We start from the raw sequence: 23,176 nt of genomic DNA on the forward strand, positions 1-23,176 counted from the left end.
GCCTGTTTCCTTGTGTTTTTTTGCAGAATAGCCTTGTCCCTCGAATACGAGGATACCTCAACAATGTTGCCCTCAATTCATTCTCAAGGTCATAAGTCCCTAATGATGCTGCCTTCGATTCGCCAAATATGACCTCGCCCCTCGAAGTTGCCTACGAAGTGCTGAGGTATCCTCTGGTTGCCTAACGAAGAAGGATATTCTGATCCTTCCCTTAGACTACCTGCCCCTCTATGGCATGGACAGTCTTATGGCGAACGATAACTCGATGACCCGTTAACATCCAAACGAAAGGCTTCCCGCCCTCTTATGGTGTGGATAGACTCTTTCACCCTGAAAGGCTAAAGAACATTTTTCATCTAACCAGGTAATTGCTCCTAATTGCCTTGCTCTAAAAAATCTTTTTCTACACTTTTTTTCATAAACCTTCAATATGGCTACGCTCACTTACGAGCTAAAGTCCGTATTCTCTTCTTCTACATTTCTTTCAAAGAGCAAAGCAATTAAGAGCCCATGGATAACCATGGATGCAAAGGGTGCCTTACACCTTCCCTTTGCATAAATTACCCCCGAACTCAGTTTTATTTAAAAGATTTTTCCTGTACTTTTAGCCTTTCTGATAATTTGGATAAAATAAAAGTCGGTGGCGACTCTTGCTTACCGCGACATTTCGATAAAAAGTCAGTTCACCGTATTACAAAGGTATTCAAGAGGTGTTCACTTCTTGTCACTTGATCACTTTGATTTGATTAATATACTTTAATTCAAAAGATCAAGGTATTCAAGAGGTGTTCACTTCTTGTCACTTGATCACTTTGATTTAATTAATGTATTTTAATTCAAAAGATCAAGGTATTCAAGAGGTTTTCACTTCTTGTCACCTGATCACTTTGATTTGATTAATGTATTTTAATTCAAAAAATCAAGGTATTCAAGAGGTGTTCACTTCTTGTCACTTGATCGCTTTGATTTGATTAAGAAAAAAAAAAGGTGTTAATCCAAAAGAATCGAGGTATTCAAGAGGTGTACACTTGTTGTCACTCGATCTTTCGGTATGGTTTAAAGAGATTTTTGTGAAGAAGAGACTCGACGTTGAATCGAGAAATTTATTGTGACGACTTGGCGTTGGACCAAGGTTTATTGATTTTTGGATTGAGATTAATCTAATATTTTTGGTGTTTTTAATAATAAAAGAGATAATAAGAGTCTATTTAAAACATTTTTTGGGGGGTTTTATATTTTATTTCATAAAGACACAAGAAGAAATTTTAATATTAAAACTTAATTATTTTTAATTTCAAAAACAAACTAAACTTTATGAGAAAACAAGAAAATAAGTAAAACAAACATGGGCCTGGGGGTGTTAAAACCGGAGGGGTGTAGAGGCCCAAGATAGTTGGTTAAAAAAAATAAATGATGGACCTGGGCCGGGTCAGGTTGACCCAGGATCCATCCTCCTTCTAAACATTAAGCGGGTTAAAAGAACCCTAAAGAGCCAAAATGGCTCTCTCTTCTGAGAAAAAGGAAACGCGCGCCCTTCCTCTCAATTCTCCTTCTATCTCGCGATGGTTCTCACTCATCTCTCTTAATCTCTCAGATTCTAGCATCTACTCTCTTTGTTCTCTCAGTTTCTAATCCGAACATGAATACCAGCAAGTAATCAAGTGAAATAGATTGATACCACAAAGCCAACAAATCAACAATAAATTACAAGGCTACTGATTAAAAATGGAGAAAATAAAGAGTACCGACTCCGAGTGTTCTCGGAGATGACGAGTCCCGAGTTGAAATCGATTCCTCTTCTGCTTCTTCGCCTGGGTGTGAGTTGATGCGTGTGGTTGTTGTGTTGGTTTTGAGTGATGTGAGGGTAGAATGTTGATGGTGAATGCTACGGTTTAGAGGTAGACGTGAGGACTGATTTGGTTGGAGTGTGTTGCTTGAAGGGGAGATTTACAGTGAGGTTTTGGATCTGCTGCGTGAGAGCTGAGCTATAGGAATTGGTATGTGAGTGTAAAAGGTGAGGAGGGGAATGATGAATGTTGTTTAGGTTTGTTTTCTGAGTGTGGTCGTATGAGTGAATCTGTTTGAAGATTTGTGAGGTCGAGTTTCTGCAGGTTATTGCGATGAAGATGAGGTTTTAGTGGTTTAATGAAGGTTTCAAGTTGGATGTGTGTTTAAGGTTTCTGGGCCGAGTCTTTTTTTGTTCGTGGCTCCCCCATTGACGAAGAAGTTAGGTCCTTTTATAAGTGAACTGGTGAGGAATTGGGGGGGAAATTTTGAATTAAACCCTTGCTTGCTAAGTCTCTTTGTACCAATTTGATGAACTGTTTTTTATACCTTCATGGATGCAGGTTGTGTTATGAACACTTTGGTGTAAGATTTGGATGTATTGTCACAGCAACTTTGGACTGTTATGCACAGGTTGGGCAGCAGAGGTGCAGCAACTTTGGACCATTTGCTTGAAAAAAGAAAACGTGAACATGGCAATGTGGGACCACCAAAAATGGATTCTCAAACAAAAAATATCTTGGGCTTAATAAAGATAAATGGGCCTCACACAAAAAAAAATAATAAACTCTATTTCTATTCTATTTGTATAAAAATTATAATTAAAATAATTAAAAAAAAGAAAGAAGATAATAATAAAACTAATGAATGAACCAGCAATTAAACTAAATTATTAAAACCTAATTTTTTTGATACTTTTTAAAATGATAATAATAAAAAAAAAATAAACAAATGGTAACTTGAATAAAAAAAATGTGTAAAGATGGGAAATGCAAGTTAATGTTTGAACGATGAATGCACGTAGAAAAATAAAATTCTACAAGTCAAAAAATGAATGAAATGTGTGGGGCAAAAATTGGGGTGCGACAGCGACCAAATCAAGGTGGAATACGAGGGAGACAGCAACAGGTTATGATGTTGGGTCGACAACAGGATGCTGATCAATTTGTTGAGCAATATCAGCATGAAGAGGTGGCCATGGAGAATAACCTTACTACAATGATCGAAAGGATTATGGCTAGAAACAGAATGAACACTCCACTACAAAGGCCGACATATTCTTCCCCGTTAGTTGAATACATTGTACAGACAGAGAATCCTAGGGGCTGGAAAATACCTAAGTACACCAAGTTCGGAGGAGAAACTTGAGAATCGACAGTCGAGCATATTGCCAGATATTTGACTGAATCAGGAGACATGGCGAATAACGAAAGTCTCAGAGTTAAGCATTTCCCATCATCTCTTACAAAGGCAGCGTTAACCTGGTTCACCATATTACCCCCAAACTCGGTCGACTCATGGCCAAAATTGGAAAAACTTTTTCATGAGCAGTTTTATGAGGGCCATTCGAAAATCAGTCTGGTCGAATTGTCGAGCATCAAAAGGAGGTTCGTAGAGACCATCGACGACTATCTAAATAGGTTTATGTCACTTAAAGCAAAATGTTTCACGCAGGTACCCAAACATGAACTGGTTCAGATGGCTGCAGGAGGTTTAGATTATTCTATTAGGAAGAAAATAGACCCAACTTTTGTCAAAAGTATGTCACAGTTAGCTGATAGGGTTCGACACCTTGAACGTTTACGACTAGAAAAAGTCAGGCATACCAAGGCAAAAGCTAAGAAGGAAAAAGTAGCCTACGTTGATTACGATGATACAAACCCTATATACAAAGCTGACTACATCTCACCGACGGAGGCGAAGATTGATCTGGCCGAAATGAAACCAGAGCCAGCATACGAATGTAAATCGTTGTTTCCGTCGAAAGGAAAAATGTCTCTATTGATAATAATTCGAAATTCCCTGCTAAAACTTACACTTTTGATATTAGTAAATGCGAGGAAATTTTCGATGTATTAGTTAAAGATGGTCAGATTTTAGTACACCCGGATGCTAAATTACCACGATTAGAGCAGCGACAAAAAAGAGGTTTTTGAAAGTATCATAATTATCTTAGGCATTCAACTTCTCAATGTTTTCTTTTCAGGGATCTGGTCCAGAAGTCACTTCAAGAAGGTCGACTAAAATTTGCTGCCAGGAGGATGAAAATCGACGCTGACCCACTCAAACAAGAAGAGGCTTTGTTTGCTGACGCTGTCGATATCAACATGGTGGAACTGACTGAGATACCTAATGACATGCTGGAAGAAAGTACCGGTGCAACTCCCCAAGTTCGACTTGCTGATGTGTACCCCAGGCTAGACGAGGATTTGCATGATTTCTTGTTTCGATGCAAGAATCAGGATTCCCAAGTGGGATTGTGCCCCAGGTGCAGTGCTTTGACTGACAGAGTTGCTGCAGAAAATTTCCAAAAGCTGCAGTTGGAACGAGGCAGAGCCCAATGGGAAAGGAGGGACCCTAGGAAAGCGTCTCAAAATAGACCAAGAAGTTATGTGCCTCCAACTGCTGCACTCGGGGGTTTATTGGCCCTCGATGTTAAAAGATTGCATAGAGTTTGCGAAAGGATGTCAAGATGGACATAAAATGAAGTGGACTCTAATGTGCTCGGGGGTTTATTGGCCCTCGATGTCAAAAGATTGCATCGAGTTTGCGAAAGGATGTCAAGAGTGCCAGATGCATGGGGGCATCCAGCACGTCCCTGCAAGTGAATTGCATGCCATTGTGAAACCTTGGCCATTCAGAGGATGGGCTTTAGACGTAATTGGGGAAATAAAACCAGCATCGTCGAAACAGCAGAGGTATATTTTGGTCGGTATCAATTATTTTACAAAGTGGGTCGAAGCGGTAGCTTTGAGAAACGTCGATCAAGAAACTGTGATAGATTTCATACAAGATCACATTATATGTCGATTTGGAATACCGGAGACTATCACAATCGACCAAGGAACAGTGTTCACTGGGAAGAAAATGCAGGAGTTCGCCCAGGAGGTTGGCATAAAATTGTTAACGTCGACACCATACTATGCCCAAGCAAACGGTTAACTCGAAGCTGCCAACAAGGTAATAATCAGCCTGATAAAAAAGCATGTAGGAAAAAAGCCAAAAACATGGCATCAATCTTTTAGTCAAGCCCTGTGGGCATGTCGAACATCTCCCAAAGAGGCGACTGGCACTACACCATTTAGATTGACATATGGACACGACGCCGTGTTACCAGTCAAAGTATACGTTCAATCAGTAAGGATACAAAAACAACATGAGATACCATCCGAAGACTATTGGAGCATGATGATAGATGAGCTCGTCGGTTTAGATGAAGAAAGAATGTTGGATTTAGATTCGTTCAGAAGACGAAAAGAAAAAGTAGCCAGAGCTTACAACAAGAAAGTAAGAAATAAGGTGTTCGCTATTAACTATTTGGTTTGGAAAGTAATATTGCCTATGGACAGAAACGATAGGTTCCAAGGGAAATGGTCACCAAACTGGGAAGGACCGTTTAAGGTAATCCAAGTCTTTACCAACAACGCTTACGAGTTAGAAGAGTTAGCTCCAAATCGACGGATCATCAGGGTAAATGGCAAATACTTAAAGGAACACAAACCTACTCTTCAGGAGCTCACTATTTCTACAACGTAGGATAAAAATTAGAAATAGAGCTGGTTGAATAAATTAAAGACCAGTAAGTAAAATGAAAATATGGCATTAAAAGGTTGGTCCGGAGACCAATTGTCGAAGAGTTACAAAAGAAATAATAAAAAAATATTACATCAAAACTAAGCCATACGCAGATGGTCTCGACAAGATTACAAACGGCCATAAAAATTTTGAAATTTGCACAATGAGATTTGAAGGTCTGAGGCCCGGTTCTCCAGGGTGTCGGATTCCTCCTTAAGTATCTTAATCTCTGTTTCAATCTGTTCCGTTGCTTTGCTGACGGCAACAGCATCAACAGTCATCCTCAACATATGCTCTTGCTTAGGGGCAATCTCCTTAGAGAACTCCTCTTCCTCTTTGTTGATGAGGTCTAATTCCTTGTTTAAATCAGACATCTCCTTCGATAGCTCTTCAAGCCTTTGGCGAATTGCTACGGACCTCTCAGCCTTGGGAAGATGCTCTTGACGCTTTTGGCTAAGCTGATTCTTTATTTATTCAATCACCTGCTTCGCCTTGATCATAGTGTCGACATTGGTCTTCACAGTTGCTTGCTTAGCGTCAATTAGATCTTCACAGTTGCTTGCTTAGCGTCAATTAGATCTCTAACCCCTGCTGTTGAGTACAAGTTTCCTGAAGCTCTTGACCGAGGCTAGGGTCATCACGCAGTGAGTCGACCAATTCGTGACTAAAGGCATGAAGTTTGAGCTTTTCAGTCAAGGCTTTGACCTTGGTAGCTTCAGGCCCCACCTTGTCAGTGTACTCCCTAGACTGATCCGAATCAGAAAGAAAAGAGTATTGGCTTACAAAGCTGTTCAGCCTCGCTAATGCAGAGTCGACATCAATATCCATGGGGGAAAGCGAAGCGTTGTCTTCTACAGACTCCGTTGAAGCCAAGTTTTTCTTTGTTGACTGGTCAACATTACCATAAATAGTCGGTGGAGGCGAAGGAGCCTTCTCGGTAGTTGGCAAGACAACCGTAGGTTTATCGGCATGAGGAGTTTTAGCAGATGTCAAAAGAGTAGACTCGGCAGCCGGAAGATTGATCGCGACTTTACGTGTCTATTAATCTGATGACTGCAAGTGCACAGTCGTGTCGTGTAGTTTTAAAAGATATCGAATCCACAGGGACTATGAATCGATCTACCGTTATCTAAGGTTACTATGTAAAGCTAAGGCTATTGATATTTTGATTGTTCCTAAGGGAAAGTGATTGTGAATATTAAGAAATATAATAATAGACGGATATCAGTATGTATTTCGTTTAACTTAAGGTGATCCGAAAGTCCATTGGCTAATGCATAATTCGATTAAAAATCTTTATTAATTCAATTGATTAAAAATCCTCCTCTCAAACTTTCGCTCTGTTGATTTAGATTACTATCCTAACTCGTAATGTACGCTTTCGCCATCCCATTAGATATTAGAAAAGCTTTTTGGAAACAACGTAATCAATAAAATGCTTGTTTTATGAAGTCGTTATCTATTTAAATCCCCTGATCTCAAACTTTCGCTCTGTTGACTCGGAACACGCTAATATCCCTAACGTACGCTTTCGCCATCCCACTCGGGTGTAAAAACATTTTTTGAAAATAAATAAGTTCTAATTAGTTTTAATACGCTTTCACCATCCTTAAAACTAATGTCCTATGTCTACTATCCAGTTAAATATCTCAAACTTTCGCTCTATTGATTTTAGCCTTTGACCGTCTTAACCCCTCAAACTTTTGCTCTATTGGTTTTAAGACTTACTAATTAAATTAGACATACAAACCAAAAACAAGTGATATTTAATAAAATATAATTAAGCCAATTTATTTCGGATCCCACAGTTAACTTACTTTACATACCGATATCTTAGTTAATTAGCCAGACATATTAATACGGTTAAGCATGCATAAATTAATTTGGCTTATAATAAAAGGCATGTTAAATGGCATATAATATATCATGCAATAATAGTATAAATAAAGGCGGTAAATAATAAACCTGAATAAAATAAACTGCAATTGAATCTTGAAGTATCGAACTTCCACCACAGGTTGGCTGGATCGTTCTTCGGAATTAAACGGAAAGAAATTAAAAACAAGGAATTAAAACGATAAATCTAACGTAAGGCTAGATTTATAAAAGGTTCACAACAATTTCCGGTGTAGAAATTGTTATGAGAAAATAAGACTGTTTAAATGAAAGCAGGAAGAAAATAGCAAATGCGGTACAATTTCGGCAGCACTTCGTTAGCAGGAAATCGGACAGTTTGAAGTGAAGTGGCTGCCTCTATTTATAGGCGAGCCTTTGCAGTTGGAATGCGTGAAAGTAGGGACTTCTCAGACTGGGACTTGGAGACGTGCGTCTCCACTTCTTTAGGGAGACTCAGCACACGACTTGAGACGTGCGTCTCAAGTGGAGAGAATCTAGGAGTGGTTGGAGACGGGCGTCTCCTCTTGGTGACGTGGCAGAAGAACGTTGGAGAAGTGCGTCTCCACTTGCTTGTGTGATTTGGGCCACGCACAATTGATCCTTCGTGGGCTGGGTCATTTGCTTTGCACATTTTGGGTCTTATTTGCACCTCCTTTTCACTTCAGCACCCATTTTTCATCTTTTAGGCACAAATAGTGGTCATTTTAGCTCCATTTCCTCTCCTTTTCATAAATTGTCTCAATAAGATGGTAAAAACCTGAAACAAAGCAAATACTCGCATAATATCATAATAAAACAATAAAATAAACGGAAAATGCTATAAATATCTACGGATTTCAAGCTAAATATACGATATAAAATCGTGTTATCAAATTCTCCCAGACTTGAACCTTTGCTTGTCCTCAAGCAAAATAATAAGATAAAGATAGGAGGAAAGCGAAATGAAATACGCTTCCACCACATCGTTCGGTCATACTCAGCTACATAGTGTTCTTGTTTTGAAAATAATGTTGCAGATCCTAGCAATAAACTTATAGTAGCGACACTAGACAATTCCCAGCGTGCATACCAATCTGAATCATGCCATTATAGCTCGACCTTGACTCGTCATCATGTTTTACCCTTTTCATTCGCGCGCAATCACATTAAGCCCATTATCTTGACACGCACATAGCAGAGTAGTCGGTTAGTGACTATGATCCTTCTCATGGAGTTCTGGCACATTTATGTGGTATACTCCTTAGCGCTCATTTGTAGATTGTGGGGAATCGGACAATAGTCCTTCCTACCAAGTTCAGTACCAGATAACTTCTGAACCAATCAACAATGAGTTTTTAAATCCTTTGTATTTGAGATTTGTGACCGTTAGGTTAAATGATCTTGTGAGGATCACCTTACTTAGTAGGCACATTTCTATTGGCGGTTAAGCATATAATTATTATTGTAAGGATCATACACTTATATTCATCGACTCTCTGCGTAGTTGGTATCTAAGACGGTGCCGACTGCTAGAATAAACTACTAAGGGTTACTTCAAAAATTAAAGTCGATGGTTTTGGTATAAAGGGTATTCAAATCGGTTACGCAGACTTGGGGATTTTAGAGTGTCGGGACAATAAGGGTATTGTCTTGAATCTTTATTGTGATTTCTATGCGTTAAGTATTTGAGTAGCTTCGTATTTCTCGAACGTGTGGGGTTATGCGTTTATCGTTTTGGAGTAAAAATTTTGTTATGGCTCAAGAAAATGGAAGAAATTGTAATAGCCACGGAATTATACATATAAGACTTGAAATTCCATAAATATGCTTTATTGAATTTGAAAAGGAACATTACAAGGAAGGGAAATACAAGGAAAGGAAATAAACTAAAAGGAAATAATAAAGCGAGTAATACGACTCCCCCAGACTTAAATGATGCAGTGTCCTCAATGCATGTGAACTACTCCTCATTGTTGCGGTTGCGGGAACTGCTTGCCCCTCTTGTACGAACACAGCGACGTCTATCAGTAGGAGAGCCAGTTACACGAATGTTAAGATCATGCAATTGTGTAGAAATTTCGGTGTATTGACCTTCGTTCCTAATAGCGTAGTCACGGTGCTCTTGTTGCATCTCTCGAATGAGCCTTAGTGTTTCGTTTTGATTTGTCTACATAGCTTGAAAGAGTTGGTCTTGGCGTTGAATAGAAGCATACATGGCATCAAGAGTAATAGGCGGAGGGTTGTTTGGAGGAGGTTGGTTGACATCAGCTTGTGCTTGGTTGAATTCTTCTTCCATTGCATCCTCGGGCTCATTATGATGTTCAGGTTGGTTATCTTGAGGATTATCATTAATAAGCCTCCAACGCTGAACATAACGGATGTTGATTTGCTCTGGGCATGGCAGGTTGACATAAGGAATTAGAACTTTGTTGATGACTAAAGTGTAGTGGCCATCATGGCGGGGTGAAACCAAGTGAGAGTCACAGCAGTAAGTGAGATCGAGGGATTGAGCAGGCATCATAAGATGAGAGAGGGAGATGAGGTCATCACCGAGACCTAAGGCACAGGCCAAGGAGGTAATAATACCGCCAAACAGGAAGGGGTTTGTAGCGGGGGCGTTGATGCAGCCTTGGATGTGTTGGAGCATAAAAGGTGCGGCATTGAAACGGATATTGTTAAGTGCACAGTATAAGAAAAATAATTCATTTTGGTTTACCTTGTGGTTGTTGGATCTTGCAAAAATAGTGTGCCCCAAAACACGTTGAAAATAACGTATAGCGGGGTTTTGAATATGAGAAGCATGTAGAGATCTCCAACCGGTAGGAATTTCGCCAGTGAGATTGAACCAAAATTCGAAAGCGAGTTCCTCCCAAGATCGACCATTGAGTTCTTGAAAGATTGTGCGGTGAACATTAGGAGCATCATTAAAATGCAAATATGTAGCGACCGTTTCTTGGTCCAGAGTAAATTCACGGTTAAACATCCGAAATTGGATGCTACTGTCATACCCCAATTTTTGACCTAAGATACCACCTCATATCATTGCATATGCATCATTTGCATCTCTAACAAATTGCATAGCTTGTGTTTGCTACTTGTGACTCAGCAGGATTTAATCAGGAAATCACTCATCAGTACAAGTAACAATCAATTAGGGTTTTGTTCTCCCTTCATCTCAAATGAATCATCTTCATCAATAATCAACATTTGGTCCTCAGAGATTCATTTCAACAAGCTCAACAGCTCTGAATCAATCAGATTAGGGTTTTGACTGAAGATAGCATACTCCTGACTTTTGTTCAGAGATTGACCTAATGACTTGGGACATGACCTCAAGACCCCAAGTACATAATTCTGACCTAATCCATTGGCTCATAACATCTCCTACACAAAGATTGATCAGACAAATCATCAGATCAGATTTTTGAACTATCAGGGACTGAAATCAGGGATCACATTTGGGAAACCCTAAAAACCCCCAGGAAGTCAATCAAAGGTTTCAATCATCCTCAAATAATCCCTATGACAACATCCAATGGAAATTACATCTCAATTCAAGACCTACAGTTATCAATTTCATCTGGTCGACAATTAGGGTTTTTGACCTAATTCACTGAACAACTGACCTTTTAATCAGGAAATGATGCTACAACTCAAACCATGGCTCAATATCCTCTAATGCCTCAATATGATCCATTCATACCATTCATATGGTGAGGATAGCCTGTTTCCTTTGAAATCTCCAGAAATGCGATTCGTCTGAAAAAGTCAACTGTACAAGATCACCATTGACTTTTGGGGAATTTTGGTCAAACATGACTTTTGAAGTTTTAAATCATCAATATATGATATGAGAAGTCATTTGATCAAGAAAAATCAAGAAAATCAATCAAGAATCAAAAAGTCAAAAGTTTGACTTTTCATACTTAGAAAAATTTCTAAGTGTTTTTCATGGTTTTTTCCAAACTTTGAAAGGGAATTTCTCAAAATTTCACCTACAAACTGAAAAAAACTTCCAACATGAAAGTTGTAGATTTTGATCCAATAAACAACTTTGACACAAATAATTTTTTTCCATAAGATCAACCATTTAAGAGATATGGAGCTTCAAAGTTGGTACTTTTTGAAAACTTCACTTAAAACTTCATTTTTCTCAAAGTTCATGGATCTTTTTCACCCATTTCCTTAAAGGTCTTGAAGAAACATTCAACTAGGGTTTTGAAGTATGCAACATGAGCTTTCCAAAATGTCCAAGAGCATGAAAAAATATGGAGTGTAGCTATGGTTTTGAATTATGCATTTAGTGATCATTTTCACTTGAATTTTCACCATTTTTCACTAAGTTTCAAGACTACATGACCTATAATCCAAGCAATGATGCAAAGAGGCAATAATTGAAGATATTTTCTCTGATTTGAGATCAGAATGGAAGAGGATAAGAGGCTTGAGTTTAACCATGGTTTGGTCACTTTAACCATTTTGCATTAAATGTAAAAGATTCCTTTTTATCTCTTAAGCCAAATCATCAAACTTTGATCAAGTTGCAAAGCTCTGAGTTCAGAAACTTTGGCCTATAAATAGAGGTTCAAATCACTCTTCAATTCACACCAAAACCTCACAATTATAGGTTTTCTCTCTTCTTTCTTGAATTGCAAGTTTCTTAAGTTTCAAAGAGGTAAAATGCTCAACCTCTAAACCTTTGAAGTTCTGAGCAAAATGATGCTTCCCACAACTCATAAACATCATTTGAAACTTGTTTGAACCACTCATACACCCCAAAAACACCTCAAGCTCAAAATCACTACCTCACTTCTCAAATATGCATAACCATGGCCTTATCATGCCAAAATCCATTCAAGATCATTTCTGTCCAAACTAACACTTCCAACACCTCATATATATCACATATGAACTATCCAAACACTCACATATGATCTGAAACATCTCCATCTTCAAATTCGATTCATACTTGAAGCAACTGCAGATCGGGTGCCATGGCCATGCTCAGATGAATTCAACTTGTTCCAGACATCCAGACACCTTCCATAATCATCATAGAAGCTATTCAGATTGATACAAAGCATCTGTAACACCTCCAGATCAAAATCCAATTCTCAGTTTGGCCGTTTTTGAGGTAAGTGCACTTGAACTTCAAACTCTACTCTCCACGCATCATAAATGAAATATGAACATACCATCTCATTTCTGCACACATGAGGATCATTAACCCTCAATCAATTGCATCATAACTTGCACATACACAATTTCAGATTGAATCATAGAATTAGGGTTCTTCGTATTCATCAGAAAATTGATAGCCTTAGAGTGAAAATAAATGCAATTAAAGACCACCATCATGATCCTTATGAAAAAACGAGTGAGTTAGACCCTTCACTTGATCAATTTGGTTCAGTTTTCAGAAAATTCAAATTCAAATTGGGATTGTGTTCTTGGCGCGTTTTTTGGTTCATAAGTTTTGAAATTCAGTTGAGTAATATATTCTACCAAGCGCGTATTACTAACAAGCCACAAGCGTGGCTCAGCTGGTTATTGTTTTGGTTGGTGACCTTAGGGTCACGAGTTCAAGTCCTCTAGGGACCAAACCATTTTTTTTAACACTTGTTTTTCTTCATTTTTTTTACAACTTTAATTAATTAATTAACACATCAAATTAATTCATTTTTCATTCATTTTTTGTACACTCTTTATTTAATACATATATTTTATGAATACCAAAAAAAATCACCAAAAAATATTTATTTAATACATTTTTAAATAGGTTTAAAATGACATGTTTTTAAGTGTTTTTTAATACTTTAAATTTTGTTTTTCATTTGATTTTTCAAACCTAATCACTTGTAAATATTTTTGTGATCAAACCCTAATTTTTTAGGTCTTAATTAAGCATTAAAATTTGATTTTTACTTAATTAAGTTGACTTTTGTCAAATTCAAATTGTTTTAAAACAAACGATCATTCTTTTCAAAACAATAAACCATTTCTTTTTGAAACTATTGATTAAATCTTTTTAATTGATCAATTGATTTTCAAAACGATGTGGGGCCTCTCGAATATTAGAGAGTATAAGACCCACTCTTCTTTCTTTTACAGTTTTTCTTTGTACAGAAAACTTTTTCAAAACAATACTTTTTCAAACTGTTTTTTAAAACAATAAATCTCACATCTTTTTTTTCAAAACCATCCACCCTGTTTTATGAAAATAAAACAGGGGCCTCTCGAATATTAGAGAGTATAAGTCCCTTTTCTTTTTCTTTGTACAGTTTTTTTTAAACAGAAAACTCTTTCAAAACAAACTTTCAAACAGTTTTTTCAAACGACGCGTCTGTAAATAAACAATCAACGATGTTTTGTAAATACCATGGGCCTCCATGTAGGTATAAGTCCCAAGCCCCTTTTGTACATACCCATTCCAGTACATGAAATTAGGTATTTCATTGTACGCCTTTTGTACATATCTTCAATCTGTTTTTTAACTTTGAAATACAAACCAAAAATGAAGGTTTCTTTAAATCTTCCCAATAATACCATGGGCCTCCATGTAGGTATAAGTCCCAAGCCCCTTTGTAAATACCTGTTTACATAGCTTTGAATAAATTCAAGTGGGCCTCTCCCCGAGTAAGAGTCCCGAGCCCTGTGTATACAAATGGATCATGCTTACAGGTATATTTCCTTCATAAACTCCATTATATACACACACTTTGTCATATATAACTGTTCATATAACTGTTCATATTTGTTCATGTACTTATGCATATTTGTTTGTACTTGTTCATACTTGTGATTGTGTTATATATGCTTGTTCAACTTAGTACAACACTAGGTTCCCCATAGCCTCCTATTGGGCTTCGTGCAAAGAATCTCCACTAGTTTAGGTTAGGACATAGAGTATGGTTTCCCGGTCAAATCGCTCTAAGAGCTCAGACCAACTATACCATGCCTCCCCTTGGGCTTTGTACAAACGAGTGACCCTCCCATAGCCTCCTCTTGGGCTTACAATGCAAGGACCCTGGATTGTCCCTCCCATAGCCTCCTCTTGGGCTTACAATGCAAGGACCCTCGGATAGCCTCCTCTTGGGCTTCGTACAAGGACCCACGGGCTTCTTATAAGCATCCCCAATATCCAAAACAAATACCCTAGGAGATTAGACATTTTTCATCTCTATGCTAGGAGTATCTCTTTTATATCATCACAAACAATCAATCAATCAATCAAACCTTTTGCCACAAGGCTGGCTAATCAATCAAACTGTTTTACCACCGTACTGGATGATTAATCAAAGTTTTTGTCACAAGGCTGACTTCATTGAAACTTTTGCCACAAGGCTGGCTGATTAATCAAAGTTTTTGTCACAAGGCTGACTTCATTGAAACTTTTTGCCACAAGGCTGGTTAAACAAAAACATCTTTATCATTCTAAGCGCCATAAGTGGCACAGCCCAGGGCTTACAATGAAAAGATTTTCAAACAAAAATTAAATAGATGTATGTGATGATATAGATTAGATACATCTAGCATTTAGACGACATTTGTCTATTTTTCTTTGCTTCCACTAGCATAAGTGGGAACTACGATTGCTCTGACTTTCTCAACATCCCTTTGAGAATACGTAGGCACAAGGTCGATCCTTGGCGAGCAAAATAAAACAAAAAAAAACAATTCAAACCTTAGCACTCGTAGACCCCGAGCTACAGATGCTCTGATTCCCTCTAAGGGATATGTATGCAGAGGATCGCGATGATCTTTGCGAGCATAATCAAACAAACACCTTAGGTCCCACCTATTTCACAACAGAACCTTCACCGTAGCATAGAATAAAAAACAATAAAGAACCCTGTAGAGTACTACAGATACGTTGGGTGCTAATACCTTCCCTTCGTATAACCAACCCTCTTACCCAAGATCTCCCCCCACTTTTAGGTTATTGCAGCTTTTTTCCTTTTCCTCCTTTGGAAATAATAAAAAGTTTGGTCGGTACAAAAGAAAAATCATTTTTTGAGCACTCGAGCCCAAAGAAGGCATCAGGTGTCCCATCCACAAAAAAGAGGAACAAAACGGTTTTTCGCCCGCGACAGAAAAATGGCGACTTCACTGGGGACCATCTTTTTATTGTTTCCAAAGGAAGGGTTATTTCTAATTATTGTTTTTATTTTAATTTTTGTTATATGTGTGATTCTTTGGTTCTGTTACTTGTGTGGTTCTGTTACAAGTGATACATTATGGACAAATCCTAACCCGGATTAAGTACACATAAGAAATTAGGTGGAGGGTATAGTCATGTGCAGGCGCACTTGAGAATCCTTCCGCTCAGTGGAGGTTCCTTGTTGGTAATATATGTTTAGCATGCTTTCGTAGCGAAGACATTATTGCCGCATTGAACTGTAGAAGCTGAGAGACCGTAGAACCCCAACCCATCCTGGCCTTATTAGGACGTGGTGCAGAAACGATCCAGGTGAAGACTTGGATAGTTGTCATGCGGAGAACCACACTCAGACGAGTTTTTCTTGAGAATATTTCTGGCTCATCAGTTTAGTTGTGAAAGCCGGTAATATCCGAAAGAAAAATGTAGACTCTGACGTATCAATAGAACATGTTGTACAGGTGATTAACTAGATCTATCCCTATTTGGTTCTCTGACCTCATGCTCGTGACGCTGGACCTTTGAACCTGTGTGTACTATGTTTGAATTACCATGTTTGTGTACCATGTTTGCGTTACCATTACCATGTCTGTTTTACCATGTTTGAATATGTGGCATTCATGCATCCACGCATTCATACATTCAAAAAAAAAACCCATTTTTTTCATAAAAACATGATTTTTCCAAAGATTTAGAGAAATTTTCTTTGCAAACATTTTAGGATTTAGTCATGGAAGAAGTAAAAAGGCATACCAAGAAATACGGTTTCAAAGCGCCTGATGTGGGAAAACTGATAGAGTTAGCATCTTCTGTACAAAATCCTTCTAATTTTAGGAAAAGTTATGGAAAACTTTTGCCTATCCTGAACACTCATGTTGATGAAGGACTTCTCAAAACTTTGGTTCAATTCTATGATCCCGTCTACCGTTGTTTCACCTTTCCATACTACCAGTTGGTACCGACCTTGGAAGAATATGCCAATCTTTTGGGTATCCCTGTGTCTGACAAAATACCCTTCAATGGTTTGGAAGCCATTCCTAAGTCACATGTCATTGCAACAAGTATCCACTTGAAGAAATCTGAAGTAGAGAGTAATTGGACTACCAAAGGAAACCTCCCGGGTTTAACTTCACACTTCCTGATAAAGAAAGCCTTTGATTTCATCGAAACTGGTAGCATGATAGCTTTTGAAGCTGTACTAGCCTTGCTCATCTATGGGTTGGTTCTGTTTCCCAATGTCGATAACTTCGTTGATATCAATGCCATAAAAATCTTTCTAATTGGAAATCCCGTTCCGACTTTGCTTGGTGACATGTATTTCTCTGTCCATCATAGGAATCGCCAAGGAGGTGGAATCATTGTATGTTGTGCACCTTTGTTGTTCAAATGGATTGTTTCACACTTACCTGAGTCTCCTATTTTCACGGAAAACCGAGAAGGCTTGCGGTGGCCTCGAAAACTTATGTCTCTTACTAATAATGATATTCATTGGTATACCTTGGCTCGCTGTGGTACAGAAACCATTGAAAGTTGTGGAGAGTTCGCCAACGTACCCCTCATTGGTACACAAGGAGGAATTAACTACAATCCGGTCCTAGCCCGACGACAACTCGGGTATGCAAATTCAATTAAACCCGTTGGTCCCGCAGTGGAAGGCTACTTCTACCGAGAAGGGGATAATCCTAAAAGGTTGAAAGCAAGAATGGTGAGAGCCTGGTACGACGTCCGATGGAAAGAAAAAGGTGAGGAAAGAAATTGCATTGCCATGGACGCCTACACCTGCTGGGTAAAGAAAAGAGCAAAGGAGTTCCAAATGCCTTATGCTTATGAAAAACCCATGTTTCCTGCCGTATCTCAACGACCCAACATTCCCACTATGGAGGAATACCAAGAAACTTTGACTAAGATGAGGACAGAAAAAGATGCTTGGGAAGAAAAGTTTCGTAGGACCGATATGGAAAACAGAAGGTTGAAGAAACAAGTGAAAGATCACGAAGAAACTCTCTACTGTCAAGATGGATGGCTCATGAGTAAAGATGAGAAGATTCGTCAGAAAGACGCTGCAATCAAGAGGTACATCAAAGGAAGCAAGAAAAAACCTGAAGGTTCAACAAGCAACGCTCCAACTCCTGACGATTGGAAGAATATTGTTGACAAGCTAAAGACCGAAAAGGCCGAATTGAAAGCTTACTATGGGAAAGAAATCATGAAGCTCAAACTGCACAATGCATTTGGTTCTTCGTCTGATGAAGATGCTTAGGATTGTTTAGCTTTTTATTTATCATTTGCTTTTATAAGGAGCTACGCTCCAATGTTGTAACATTTCCCATTATTGTAATAAAAAAAATGAATGAATAAAAGATCAGTTTGTGTACAAATGTTTTGCAAGGAAATAATCTTTAAAATATTTGGAAAAATCATAAATTTCTTTTTGCATGCATCATTCTACATATCGAGTCTGTTGTATAGAGTCTCATCTTTTGGATCTTTCTCCAATAGATCGTCAAGCTGTCGCGTCTCAAAGTTTCTCGACCGCGCTCGCAATCAGATCACAGATACAATACTCGTTCAAGCAGAAGAAGAGTAATGGAACACTCTGAACAAGAGAATATTGAGCTCCGTGGTACAGTGACCACTCTTCAGGAAAAGTTGGAAAGTCTCACTACTCTGGTTGACTCTTTAATGGCCGCACAGAATCAGCCGCCGCCACCTAACAGTCAAGCAACAGTAACATCTGAGGTCACTACTCCAGTTTCTACGGTTGCATTCGGCATTCCATCTTTCTCCATGCCAGAAGGTTGGGGCACGCCTTTCAGCTTTGGTACAGGTTTCCGCCATAATGTTTCTGGGGTTCAAACATCCACAACTGAAGCGCCTGCTGCTCAGAGTTCACAGTTCACTCCAAATCAGGGGATAACTTTTTCTCAAGTTACTATGGCACTTTCTCAACCCACTATGACGGTTCCGACTCCTATGGTTCACACTGTTCCTTACGGAGACAATGAGGTTTATCATGATCAAGGTGATAGCACAAATCAACGTAATCTTGTAGGAGATCTCCAAGAACAATTCAACAAGATTCAGCTGAAAGTTAAAGCTATTCGGGGAAAAGATTTGTTTGGAAAGAATGCCCAGGAGCTATGTTTGGTTCCCAGTGTACAAATACCAGCTAAATTCAAGGTCCCAGACTTTGAGAAGTATAAAGGTAGTTCTTGTCCGCAAAGCCATCTTGTGATGTATGCCAGGAAGATGTCTACTTATGCAGATAATCATCAGTTGCTTATCCATTACTTTCAAGACAGTTTAACTGGTGCCGCACTGAAGTGGTACACAGGTTTAGATAGCACCAATATTCGAACATTCAATGACCTAGGTGAAGGTTTCTTTAAATCTTCCCAAAAATACCATGGGCCTCCATGTAGGTATAAGTCCCAAGCCCCTTTGTAAATACCTGTTTACATAGCTTTGAATAAATTCAAGTGGGCCTCTCCCCGAGTAAGAGTCCCGAGCCCTGTGTATACAAATGGATCATGCTTACAGGTATATTTCCTTCATAAACTCCATTATATACACACACTTTGTCATATATAACTGTTCATATAACTGTTCATATTTGTTCATGTACTTGTGCATATTTGTTTGTACTTGTTCATACTTGTGATTGTGTTATATATGCTTGTTCAACTTAGTACAACACTAGGTTCCCCATATCCTCCTATTGGGCTTCGTGCAAAGAATCTCCACTAGTTTAGGTTAGGACATAGAGTATGGTTTCCCGGTGAAATCGCTCTAAGAGCTCAGACCAACTATACCATGCCTCCCCTTGGGCTTTGTACAAACGAGTGACCCTCCCATAGCCTCCTCTTGGGCTTACAATGCAAGGACCCTGGATTGTCCCTCCCATAGCCTCCTTTTGGGCTTACAATGCAAGGACCCTCGGATAGCCTCCTCTTGGGCTTCGTACAAGGACCCACAGGCTTCTTATAAGCATCCCCAATATCCAAAACAAATACCCTAGGAGATTAGACATTTTTCATCTCTATGCTAGGAGTATCTCTTTTATATCATCACAAACAATCAATCAATCAATCAATCAAACCTTTTGCCACAAGGCTGGCTAATCAATCAAACTGTTTTACCACCGTACTGGATGATTAATCAAAGTTTTTGTCACAAGGCTGACTTCATTGAAACTTTTGCCACAAGGCTGGCTGATTAATCAAATTTTTGTCACAAGGCTGACTTCATTGAAACTTTTTGCCACAAGGCTGGTTAAACAAAAACATCTTTATCATTCTAAGCGCCATAAGTGGCACAGCCCAGGGCTTACAATGAAAAGATTTTCAAACAAAAATTAAATAGATGTATGTGATGATATAGATTAGATACATCTAGCATTTAGATGACATTTGTCTATTTTTCTTTGCTTCCACTAGCATAAGTGGGAACTACGATTGCTCTGACTTTCTCAACATCCCTTTGAGAATACGTAGGCACAAGGTCGATCCTTGGCGAGCAAAATAAAACAAAAAAAAACAATTCAAACCTTAGCACTCGTAGACCCCGAGCTACAGATGCTCTGATTCCCTCTAAGGGATATGTATGCAGAGGATCGCGATGATCTTTGCGAGCATAATCAAACAAACACCTTAGGTCCCACCTATTTCACAACAGAACCTTCACCGTAGCATAGAATAAAAAACAATAAAGAACCCTGTAGAGTACTACAGATACGTTGGGTGCTAATACCTTCCCTTCGTATAACCAACCCTCTTACCCAAGATCTCCCCCCACTTTTAGGTTATTGCAGCTTTTTTCCTTTTCCTCCTTTGGAAATAATAAAAAGTTTGGTCGGTACAAAAGAAAAATCATTTTTTGAGCACTCGAGCCCAAAGAAGGCATCAGGTGTCTCATCCACAAAAAAGAGGAACAAAACAGTTTTTCGCCCGCGACAGCTACCGGTTAAAAGTGGTTGATCAGAAGGAGTGTCATAATTAAAAGAGCTCAAGAACTCTAAGACGAGCGGCTCATAAGTTGGTACGGGTTCGGTACAGAGATGATGTAGGCTAGATTTTGTGAGCAAACGGGTGACACCATCTATGAGACCCAGAGTTTCTAGACATTCGATGTTCACGAATTTCGTGGGAACAACCGAACATTCATAGAATGCGAGGTATTTTGTTCTTTGAGAATCGTTGTCTTCCTCTCGAAAGATAATATGTGAAAGGTCGGGAGGTGGCCTCTCAGGACGCACACTACGGATGATTGAACGTGGAGGCATGATGTGTTTTGAAGAAGATAGTGTGGAGAGTAGAAGAATAGAAAATGGTTTGGAGGTTGCGAAGAAAAAGAGTGGTGGTGGTGTGGTTTTATAGTGAGGTTTGAAAATGGTGGAGTTAATATAGAATTAAAATGGAGTTATGGTGGTGTTTGAAGTTTGAATGGAATGGAGAAATGGGAAATGATGTAGAGTTAAAGAGGTGAATGATGGAGGATGAATGAGGTTTATGGTGTTTAAATGGAAGGAATAATAGGGAGAATATTGAATGATGAATTTTGAAATTCAAATTCAAAATTCAAAGAGGGAGTAAAGATGCTTCTGCGTGGTCAAACAATGCAGACTGCTGCCCTTGGGAGACGCGCGTCTCAGGCAGTCAGTCTGCTGGGGGACAGGGTATGGAGACGTGCGTCTCCTGTCCTTTGCATGTTGCGTTCTGGTCCCACATAGGTGGAGACGTGCGTCTCCTAGCTTAGGGAGGTGGTCTCCATGCATGCAATGGTCAAGACAGGTTCTGAAAGATACCATTAAGTATAGAATAATAGTACATAACAGTGTCATTGTTTAATACTATTAACAGCAAAAATTAATGGTAATCAGGAATATATAGCAGTTAATAGCAATGTAGTATAACACAGTAGCAGTAATGAATAAAATAATGCATTTGGAATTAAAGCTGGTACTGAGTGTTGATAGAAACAGAATGTAAAAGTGCAGAAAATGAAATTCTAAACTAGAAATTTGAAATTGCTAAAACTAGAAATAAAATCTAATAATCTAAGCGATAACATCTAGCCACGTCTATTGTTGTGCACATTAGAATAAATGTGTTTGAAAACTTCGTCGAATTGAGCATTGACGGTGTCGATGTAATCGAAGAAGTGCATTTGCAGAGTGTGTAACTCGTTGCGCACATGTTGTACTTCTTGTTGCAGTGCATTGATGGCTTGCCCATGTGTGTTCTGATTAGGAGCAGGCTCGATCCTTGGAGGAGCATTTCTTTGGTTCACCGATTCGGTGGATGCAGCAGGTTGTTGTGGTTCGAGCTCGACATCAGTCATATCTTCAGTATATTCTTCAGTAGGAGTCTCAGGCTCATACTCAGGAATGGGTTCATCTTCAGGAAGAGGTTCATATTCAGGAATATGATCATCCTCAGGCATAGGTTCGTATTCAGGTTCAAGGTAATCTATGGGTATATTTCCATGTTCATAGTATCTAGGAGGAGTGTCAGGCTTAGATTCCGATGCTTGCATTTCTTCATCAAAATGTTCATAAGCTTGTGGGGTTTCAGGTGAGGATTCTCTCTCAGGAATCTGGCCATAGTAAAGCCAGTTAGCAGGGTTATGTACACTCGTACTTGGACTTGGTAAGGTGAACTGATCCAATACTTTGTTATCAATGAGTAAATCAAACTGATCAGTTCCAAGGTTACCAATGATACCTCGATTAAAGCAGAAGTGAATGTCCATAGAATTGTGGGAACCAAAAGGTGTCAATCTAAGTAGAGGTGTTCTCAGACCTATGGCATTTGCAATCATAATGACAAATCCGCCGATCAGAATAGGTGAAACTTCGTCTTGCGTGATGCGCTCGAAGTTTGTTAGCATGAATGCGATGGCGTTGACCGAACGATTCTGAGAGGTGCAGAACATGATGAATAACTCTTCTCTAGAAACTTCAGTAATATTATCGGGTTTACCGAAGATGTAGTGAGCGATGATCTTGTGCAAGTATCTGAAAGCAGGGTTATGGATGTTCTCAGATTGAAACTCGTTCTCTTCTGGGTTATCGTTTCCAGTGATCTTGCCCCAAAATATTTCCAACTCCCAGTATGCAAGACTGTCTTCAGCTACTGTGGTGTATGCATCTAATCCATTAGGTAGTTCTAACATTTCAGCAAAATCTCGGATGCAAAACTGATATTCCAAACCAAAGAGTCGAAAAAGGATGACTCTTTTCCTCAGCCCTTGTCCACAGTTAGGAAGATAAGTCAAAGAGCTCAAGAATTCCAGAGTGAGCTTTCGGTAGGTACTAAACTTGCGGAACAGATGAGAACCGGTCCAACCGATTTGGTTCAGCAAGTGCATGACGCTTTCTGCGATACCTAGCCTTTCCATAGTCGGGTGGTGAGGATAGCGAGTCAAATCCATTTAGCCAGCTTAGCATATCTCGCTTCTTGTCCTCTACCACGGAACACAACTTCCATATTGCCAACTTCTTGCATCTTGATGGGTTAGTAGTTAAGAAAGCCTATAAGTTGAAAATATTAAGATTAAGTTAGA

The 23,176-nt window shown here is 38.9% G+C and overlaps 2 protein-coding genes across 2 annotated transcripts; one reads left to right on the forward strand and one right to left on the reverse strand.

Moving 5' to 3' along the window:
- The first annotated feature begins 4,530 nt into the window (after window positions 1–4,530).
- On the forward strand, window positions 4,531–5,541 carry LOC131641523 (uncharacterized). Its single transcript, XM_058911831.1, has 2 exons — window positions 4,531–4,942; window positions 4,997–5,541. The coding sequence occupies exons 1-2, from the start codon at window positions 4,531–4,533 to the stop codon at window positions 5,539–5,541; spliced, it is 957 nt and encodes a 318-aa protein (XP_058767814.1).
- A 612-nt stretch (window positions 5,542–6,153) lies between these two features.
- LOC131641524 (uncharacterized) lies at window positions 6,154–22,147 on the reverse strand. Its single transcript, XM_058911832.1, has 2 exons — window positions 21,815–22,147; window positions 6,154–6,618 (listed from the first exon to the last, which is right to left on the reverse strand). The coding sequence occupies exons 1-2, from the start codon at window positions 22,145–22,147 to the stop codon at window positions 6,154–6,156; spliced, it is 798 nt and encodes a 265-aa protein (XP_058767815.1).
- Between the last annotated feature and the right edge of the window lie 1,029 nt (window positions 22,148–23,176).

This window comes from Vicia villosa, unplaced genomic scaffold (assembly GCF_029867415.1).
Source record: "Vicia villosa cultivar HV-30 ecotype Madison, WI unplaced genomic scaffold, Vvil1.0 ctg.003805F_1_1, whole genome shotgun sequence".
NCBI lineage: Eukaryota > Viridiplantae > Streptophyta > Magnoliopsida > Fabales > Fabaceae > Vicia > Vicia villosa.

Excerpts from the sequence above, each read along its gene's own strand:
- LOC131641523 (XM_058911831.1), top strand. The coding sequence starts at position 4,531 with ATGTCAAAAGATTGCATCGAGTTTGCGAAAGGATGTCAAGAGTGCCAG. Across the intron at positions 4,943-4,996 it reads ATACTATGCCCAAGCAAACG|GAAAAAAGCCAAAAACATGG; the intron begins GTTAACTCGAAG and ends AAAAGCATGTAG.
- LOC131641524 (XM_058911832.1), bottom strand. The coding sequence starts at position 22,147 with ATGCAAGCATCGGAATCTAAGCCTGACACTCCTCCTAGATACTATGAA. Across the intron at positions 6,619-21,814 it reads TCAATGCACTGCAACAAGAA|ACACGTAAAGTCGCGATCAA; the intron begins GTACAACATGTG and ends TCAGATTAATAG.